Source organism: Natator depressus, chromosome 15, assembly GCF_965152275.1.
Source record: "Natator depressus isolate rNatDep1 chromosome 15, rNatDep2.hap1, whole genome shotgun sequence".
NCBI lineage: Eukaryota > Metazoa > Chordata > Testudines > Cheloniidae > Natator > Natator depressus.
Genome location: NC_134248.1, coordinates 26,784,741 through 26,793,634, shown reverse-complemented (window position 1 = coordinate 26,793,634; position 8,894 = coordinate 26,784,741). Strand labels below are relative to the sequence as shown.

General features: G+C 50.0%; 1 protein-coding gene across 3 annotated transcripts in view; it reads left to right on the top strand.

Annotated features, from left to right (window-relative positions):
• Window positions 1-474: 474 nt before the first annotated feature.
• HVCN1 (hydrogen voltage gated channel 1) overlaps window positions 475-8,894 on the top strand; it is a 16,162-nt gene continuing 7,742 nt past the window's right edge. The window contains exons 1-2 of one of the 3 annotated variants that reach the window (XM_074972391.1): window positions 475-669; window positions 8,408-8,649. In XM_074972391.1, the coding sequence (XP_074828492.1) occupies window positions 8,446-8,649 (204 nt within the window). In that variant the 5' untranslated portion in view covers window positions 475-669; window positions 8,408-8,445. Of the gene's footprint in view, window positions 670-6,865; window positions 8,650-8,894 lie in introns of those variants that run through there. The other 2 variants (XM_074972388.1, XM_074972389.1) reach the window with 2 other exon arrangements.

The following is an 8,894-nucleotide window of genomic DNA, read 5'->3' as shown; positions in this document are numbered from 1 at the left end:
GCAGGAGGAGCACCTTAAGCAGAGGGGAACAGACCAGATTATTGTCACTGTCCTGCAGCCGGGTGAAGTGCAAACGAAGTAAGCAAACAGTATCAGGGGTGAGTAATGCCGGCGGAGGCACGTTCAAGTCCCCCAGCTGTTGTTAGTGGCAGGCTGAGAACCTGGGAACCCCCACGGACGCTGCACGAACTCTCAGGAAAGTTTCCCCCCTGGCTGGGAACTGCAGAATCCACCGCAGCCGGCGGGGTTTGATGTCCCACGCACGAGCAATAGGGACTCGGGCCGGGGCCGGGGTCTGAGTTTCGGGGCTCACCTTGCCCCGGGGGCGCGAGCGGCGAGGTCTCCTTCGCCTGGCTTGGGAGAGCGCGGGGGCTGGAGCACGTGTGGAGAGGCGGGGCAGAGGCGGGCTGGAGGATGCCTGGGGCCGAGGGAAAGTTTGCAGGAAGAATCCACCTTCCAGGAACCGGATAACGGGACGCCGAGTCCACTCCTCCAACTTTTGTTTTCTTCTTCCACGCTCCTGCTTGCACCAATGAGGGGAAAGGGGTGGAGGAAGGCCACGCATCCGGCGGAGGGTTACTGCTAGCCCTGGGGCGGGGGAGATCGCAGCTCGCTCCGGAGCCCGGCGGGGTGACAGCGCCTGGCGGACGCGGGCAGCCCGGAGACACGGTATCGCTCTGCCGGGCCGGGGACTGGCTTATCCGGGCGGGCTGCGGGCGGGCGGCCCCTGACTCTGCTGCGCGGGGCCGGGGCTCGCTGCACTGAGCGCCCCGGCGGGGCCCCTCCACTTCGCAGGGCAGCGGGCGGGCGGGCGAGATGCTCCGGCCGGGGCCCCTTCCGCGGGGCGTGGGGGCCCTGCCCGGCGGGGAACGCGGGGTCTCTGAGCGGGCAGACGCTGGGGCTGCTGCTGCTGTTTCCCCTGGCCTGAGCCAGGAGACTTAACGAGTCCAACAGAGCAGCCCCTCCATGGGGCAGGGCCCGGCCGGGGAGGGGGCAGACGCTGGGCAGGCTGCCTGCCTGGGGGGGCGCTGACCCAGCCTCCCCTCTGGGTCCGTGCTTAGGAGCAAACGGCCTCCCCTGGTGCGCCACCTCCGGGTGCCTGAGGAGTTCATGGGCTAACAGAGGGGAGCAGAACCAGCGCGCCGGTGGCACGTGCCCTCTGTCCCTGTGATGTTTGTTCAGGGAGCCCGTCCCCGTGGCCTCTGGCCTCCGCAGCGCACGCAAACCAGCAACCGCTGCGTGGCGCCCCCTGGGGGCGGAAAGGTGGAAAAGTGTCTCCCAGCGGCAGAGGCTCTGCCCTGGCCGTGGTGCTTGTGCTACCGATGCCATCCATGCAGCCTGCCCCCTGCTGAGAGAGACAAGCGCTTCCCAGGCCATCTGCAGTGGACTAAACAGAAGCCGCCCAGTTGTGCCCCTGCTCCTTATTTTCACTGGTTTATCTGTAGATTTAAAATAATAACCGCCCCTGGCCAAGGCTCCAGGTGCCCACATGTGGCTAACTGTAAATACAATGAAATAGAGGCATTAAAACACGTTCCACGGACACTCAGCCAGCTGCCAGTCCCCTTCCTCCTCCTCCCCTGCACTTTCGCCAGAGATGGCCTCAAAGGGGCCTTCTGCACTGGGCCTGGAGAGTGGCCCAATCTAGGTTATTCTGAACCAAGGAAGGAAGCAAGCTCCAGAGTCTTGGAGCCCAGCCAGAGGACACCCTCCCAGTCCCCCCTTCTCCTGTATGACAAGAGGGAGCCGGCTTGAGTGCAGCTATGGCGGTAAGGCATGGAGCAGGAAGGCTGGTCCCAGGCCCATTAGGGCTTTAGAGGTCATAACCAGTAGGCAGCCAGTGCACGTCCGGGAATGCTGGTGTCATTTGCTCCCCTGAGAAGCCCCTCGCAGCAACATCTATGTGGCGGCTGGGACCGTGCCTCCCAACCTGGGTAGACAGACTCGTGCTAGCTCTGCTCGTGGCGTCCACGGTGCTAGTTTTACCATGCCAGCTCAAGCTGTGCCGGCGTGAATCTGTCTGCCCAGGCTGGGAGGCACCCCCCCTGAATGGTTTGAAGGTGCAGCCCCATGTCAATCACGTTGCAATAGTCTAATCTTGAGGTGACAAAAGCACGGGCGACCATGACTATGTGCCCTTATCCTAAAGGAAAAGTCACCTGGTAAAAAGTAGACTGGGACACTGCTGTAAGGTGTAGTGTAATATAATATTTTATGCTTGCTCTTCATGCAGGAGCTAGCAGCAGCCTCTTTGGAAGAACCTCACACAAACTTTCAAGCATGTTGTTCTTTCAATCTATTTTAATCAGTCCTGAGTTGTGACCAGTGTAGAAATAAGTGGTGGGGCGGGGTCACAAGCCTAAGAGGGATGGTGGACAGGAAGGGGTTATTACTAACTATTGAGCAATATTACTCGTTAGTGGGTAAACTAGACTTGGCTCTCCTGTTCATTTTTACACCACCACCAGTGATTCATGGTGGACTGAGTGCATATTTGAAGAATATTTCATTGTTTACAGTGTATTTATTGTAACAATTTGAGACTTGATTTTTTTTAATATGTCACCTGACAAAATTTTGCATTTGTTTTGTTACTGTGGCTTTATGGGGCTGTTTTTGGCATAGCGTTACTTTCATTTTTTCAATACTTCCTAATTTGGCAGCTGGGTGTAAATATCTAATTTCTCTTAATGTCATGTAACAGCTGAGGGTGTCTATGTAAGAGGTCAGGCTGAACCAGTCACCCCAGGGTTTTGGCGAAGTTTGGACCAGTGTGAATCTAAACCAAATGTCCTGTGTTTCTGGAGAAGTTTAGACCAGGATGTAATCTTTGCCTGTGGACCCATCTGATTCATACAGGGTTCACTGAAGTCAATGGAAAGATTCCCCACTGACTGCAGTAGGTTCAGGGTCATGAAGTGTAATTGAGTCCAGGAACTACAGAATAAGCAATCAACGAGGCAGATTTCTAATTGAATTCTATTGATGAAAGTGAAGCTAAGCTAAGGATGTGCACTGAGCGATGGGGTGCAATGTAGGAGTGGAAGTGGTCCAGTAGATACAGCAGTAGCCTGGGACTTGGGAGGCTTGTGTTCTGTTCCTGCCCTGCCATAGGCTCCCTGTGTGATCTTGGACTAATCCCATAGTGCTTCTCTGGCTCAGTTCCCCATGTGTGAAATGGGTTAATAGCACTGCTGTACCTCACAGAGGTGCTGGGAAAATAAGTCCTATCTGAGCTCTTCACAGTGGGGACCAGATAAGTATCTAACATAGATTAGTGGAGACTAATAAAACAGTCTTGGAAAGGTAGCCATGTTGGTCTGTATCCACAAAAACAAGGAGGAGTCTGGTGGCACTTTAAAGACTCACAGATTTATTTGGGCATAAGCTTTTGTGGATAAAAAAAGCCCAGAGCCCTCCATTCATCTGAAGAAGTGGGTTTTTTACCCACGAAAGCTTATGCCCAAATAAATCTGTTAGTCTTTAAGGTGCCACCAGACTCCTCGTTGTTTTAATAAAACAGTGACTCCCAGACCCACCCCAGGCTGTATAACCCCCTGACCAAAAAACAAACACTGAACTGTAGCATCTTGCATTTTAATCTGAAATCTCTAGTGTTCCCAAGGACTGTAAAACTGACCACACCACTGCCATGTTTCAGGAGCTATCTTCTTGTGAATGTCTGAAGCTGAAATAGTAAATGTTTGACTAGGGCAATTCTGACTTCTGTAAGAGGAATCTTGTTCTTCTTATTTTAATATTGGGAATAAAAGGGTTTTCTTTTGTTTATTGGTGCAGATCTCAGCCCATTTGGCAAGATGCCAAGATCAGCTAAAGAGATGGAACGAAAGACAACAAATAATAAAGTCCGGAGAATTTCCTTTCCTGCCTTTTGGGGCCACAGGCCTGTCTTTGTAGCTGCCCTTAAGAGGAGCTAGGGAGAGCACTTGAGAAGGGTAAAGTCCTCCAAGACACGATTTCAGCTGCAATTCAGTGAGCTATTTATTCCCAGCCAAAGGGGAGCCAGAGGCTACAGGTTATATTGCAAGGCAGGGCAGAAGATGTTCTGTAGCAGCAAAGTTGACAAGGTAACACCAGATGCAGCACCCCCATTTTATCCCATCACAGACTGGTCTAGCCCGTGTTCTAGCCCAGTTTAGGGCCTGTTCCAAAGCCCAAAGAAGGCAATAGAAAGACTCCCTTTGACTTCAGTGGCTTCTGGATTAGATCATTAACCTGGTTTGGTTTTAGGCTTTAGAGTCCTCTGTCCCTTCCCGCAGCTACATCAACTTTGGTGTTTACCTTGAACTTTCTCCTATAGCTTTTCAGCTTCTGAAGGATTCTTGAGGAAGCAGGATTGTCCCTGAAGCTGTAACTCTGAAGTTTACTCAGTACAATATGGAGGCCTTAGCCCTGGTGAAAATAAAATATCATCATAGTGACAGTTTCACACAATGCACAATCAACCTGTGGAACTTACTACCACAGGATGTTGTGAAGGCCAAAAGTATAATTAGGTTCAAAAAGTACAAGACAGGTCCATCAATGGGTATTAGCCAAATTGGTCAGGGATGTAATCCCATGCTCAGGGTAACCCTACGCATCTGACTGCCAGAAGGCAGGAGGGGAAGACAGGTGGATCTCTCCAAAATTGCCCTGTTCTGTTCACTCCCCCTGGAAGCTCTGGCACTGGGCTAAATGGACCGCTGGTCTGTCCCAGTATGGCAGTTCTTAATTCCCAGCACTAAGTCTGCCTGTGTTACTGGAATCATAAAAGCTCTCCAATCCCCCATTTATTTTAGGATAGGTTGTGCTGCTCATGGTTTTTTTTTTTCAAGTCCGCATCCTCATAGATCAGGGGTGGGCAAACTACGGCCTTGGGGCCACATCCACCCTCCAGATGTTTTAATCTGTCCCTTGAGCTCCTGTCAGGGAGTGGGGTCCAGGGCTTGCCCTGCTCCACGTGTCTCCTGGAAGCAGTGGCAGGTCACCCCTACAGCTCCTATGTGTAGGGGTAGCCAAGGGGCTCTGCATGCTGCCCCCACCCCAAGCTCCCATTAGTCGGGAACCACGACCAATGGGAGCTGCAGGGGCAGTGCCTGCGGACAGGGGGCAGTGCACAGAGCTGCCTGGCCATGCCTCCACATAGTAGCCAGAGTGGGGACATGCCACTGCTTCCGGAAGCTGCTTGAGGTAAGCGTGGCCCAGAGCCTGCACCCCTGACCCCCTCCTGCACCCCAACCCCCTGCCCCAACCCTGATCCCCCTCCTGCCCTCTGAACCCAGCCTGAAGCACCCTCCTGCACCCCCAACCCCTCATCCCCGGCCCCACCCCAGAGCCCTCACCCCCAGCCGGAGCCTGCCCCCACACCCCAGAGCCTTCACGCTCCCCAGACCCCAACCCCCAATTTTGTGAGCATTCATGGCGTGCCATACAATTTCCATACCCAGATGTGGCCCTCGGGCCAAAAAGTTTGCCCACCCCTGTCATAGATAATCATGTAAACCAGGAGACCTGAGAAAAAACTCTTTGCTTTATATTTTGTTGAGAAAAGTTTGACAGCCATGGTTAGATCTTCCTGCACTTCTGTTTCTGATCCACTGTTACTATTCAACAAGCATGTTGTGGTCAGAGGCCTCAACCAGGTGAAGAGTCCATTGCGATAGGCACTGCACAAGCACAATTTTCAATTAAATTCAGTTAGACTCTATGGCATGACCCATGACGTAGGCATTGCCAAAGCATGGGGAGATGACAAGACCCACCTCAGCCATCTGTCACAGGTGGGTACGACAGGTACGTACCCAACGCTGTGGTGGGGTTTGATCTCTTGTGGCCATTACTCATTGTGGTCTGGTCTGATCAGATGGCCGATTGATACATCGTATGACGCCATCTCTCCTTTCCGACAGCTCTTCCGTGTCACTTTTTGAAGAGACGTCTCTTATCGTTCCTGATCGTTTGCCGAAATATTTTTCTGGCACTTCCCCATATTTGGGACACTGGAGTAGAAAGTGTTTCTCTGTCTCAGTCTCTCCCTCTGTCACTTTGAGGGGACAGTCACTTCACCCAGGGTCATAGTAAATGATGGTCCCTGCTCCAAAGAGATCTAATTGTTTCTATCCGTATGTGTTCTCTCTGGGTTATGTAGTTCTAATTTTTACCTTTCCAGTGTTACAATGTAGCCCAGCTTCTTAAAAACAAACGCTCCATATTGCTCAACTCTGAGGATATTGACATTTTTCACAAATGGAATGATGTCCATATCCATTCACTGCACGGCAGTATTAGAGAACCCTAATCAAGTTTAACTGCTAAGAGCCAATCTCCTAGTACGCATAAATTAATGATAACCTTTATATTGGATTTCCAATAAGTATTGTTTATCTAACTTCCATGTGTTACATTTTTTACTAATCTTCCATTGTTGGTCTTAGTAACTTGGTGCCTAATGGAAATGCATCCTTTTGATGGATGAGCAGGTCAGTTGGGCCTTTTATTTTTCACCACTAGGTTGTGGGATAAGTGTTTGTGTTTCACCTCTGTAATTTTATTATTTGTTTTTAGACATTTTGAAGTATCTAGTTAACCTCCCTGCTGTTTGGCAACGCACAAGGAGCAATTCTCAGACAAGTAGTATAAACAGAGATTAGCTGGATCTGTGCTGGGCCAGGTACCTTGCCCTCTTCAGGGGAAAGGACTTCCTTGCTCTAAAAACTTCCCTAAATCCCACGTTACCTATAGTGTTATATCAGGGATGATGGAGGGGCAGGGGGTGTATGGAACCCCAGCCGTGGTGCTGGAGGGGCGGGGGTGTACGGAACCCTAGCCGTGGTGGTGGAGGGGCGGGGGGTGTACGGTATCAGTGAAGCATGTGAGTAGCTGCAGAATGTTAATTTAACCCCTTCCTCCCTATGGCCTAGATCCTGCAGTGGGTCTGATAACTCGGACTCTCTTTCCTGTGCAGATTCCTGATCCCCCTCATCCCTTCAAGAGAGCAGAGCACCATAGAGTAGCCTCGGGCTGCCAAGTCCTCTTGTAAGGGATTAGCTCAAGGGCTGATAGGTTACATTCCACTAAGGTGTGCAGTAAAGGTGGGTCACACCCACAACAAACAGACACGCAATAATGATTATTTTAACTGTAATCTCAGTTAAAGTGCTTCTCCATGTTGCCCCAACAGAGCCAGCCCTAGGGCAGTGGGTGCAGAGAAGGACATGACAGGAAGGGAAGGAGTAGATGCATGCCCCCTATTACAACAGTGACCTTTGATACAAAACATACTGGGGAAAGGAAAATGCACAAATTGGTCACCAGAACCTTTCTTCCTTGTTCTCCTGAAAAGACCCAAACAAGCAGGTTCTGGGTTAAACCCACCACCTGGTAAAGCAGCCAGGTCCAGGTCAGTTAACAGAACCCCTAGGAGCTGAAAGAGAATATGTCCTGGGGCACTGTCAGTGCTGTGGGGGACACCAGAGAACCATCCTTGCCTGTGAAGGGCATGGAGAAAGAAGGCGGCACTCGAAGGAGTAAAGCACAGACCCCAGACAGAGCAATCAGGAAAAATGTACCCCAGAAGCGAGAGGCAGAAACTTAAGCTACAGAAATACACCGAGGCATGAAGAATACGCCTTTTCCTGAAAACGTGCCTGAAGCCTTGCTTGAGTAACCGTTTGGTTCCATGGCACAAGCCTAAATAGGCGTGAGACCTGTCTCTGCGAAAACTTGTGCTGCTTGCAGACAGGTGTCAATAAAGCATTTAAAGGGACTCATTTTTCTTGCGCTATTTGTCCTGCTTATCTGTCTGCGTGTGAAAATATTTGATTTCCCCCAACCCTATGACAACATGCAGGGTATGTTAAGCAAAGCAAATGACAGTGTCTCTAAGCAATTTTTGATCAACAAGGTCAATTTCACGCCAGCCTACAAATTACCTGCTATCTTCTAAAAATAAGACAATGCTCTTGTGAACTACCCTTGTTGGAGAACTTATTTGGAGAGTATCTCTAATGGCTTGCGGAGCACTATGGCAAATTTGGAAACCTAGATACAATGTATGTGATACCGGTAGTAAAGCATCTGTTAGATGGGAAGGCAGTCCTGGGTGTTAACCAGCTTATCTTTGTGGTGTGGTTAAGAATCTGTCAAGATTTGATATTGGAATAAATCAAGCAGGAAACAGATATAAGTTTCCATTGAGTTGAGCCTCACACCCGGAGATCTGAATGTCAGTGTGGTTCTGATACCTGAGTTGTAAGTAGATACAATATGCAAGTGTTCAAAAGGCTTTTGTTGCTTTCCCATTTCAAAGCATTGATGAGCTTGTTTTGGGAGGAATTCAGATTACTGGGATGTTTCAGGGCAGTGGTTTACATTGTTTTACCGTTCTGACTGTGTATTCCCGTAGTGTATTTCTGCAGAGTAATGGTCGCTTAACCAAGAGCCATGTCCATGTATCTGAAACACTTCACTGTTGTGGGAGACGACCCCGTGCAGTGGGGCAATGACTACAAGAAATGGGAGGAAGAGCAGGTGGAGGAGGAAGGTGGGCAGAAGCCGGAAGATTCAACGATTAACATGAATTCCTCAATCAGACCTCGTTCCTTCCGGGATGTGATGAAAAAAGTCTTCAGCTCCCGCAAATTTCAGGTAGGGTTACAAGCAGGCAAGAGAAACCCTGACTCACCCAAGTAAGCCTGTTGAAATAATTATATTAAAAATTAATGGAATTAGAATAGATGTAAAAGAACTAATAAATTCTAACATTGAAGGGGGCAGATAAAAACTCTTTAAAAAGACCCATAATCTCCTATGTGAAAATCTACAAATAATCTGCTGAACTAGTGCATTCTTTCTAAAATCCACATGACTCAGTTTGAAGTGAGTCTCAGCAT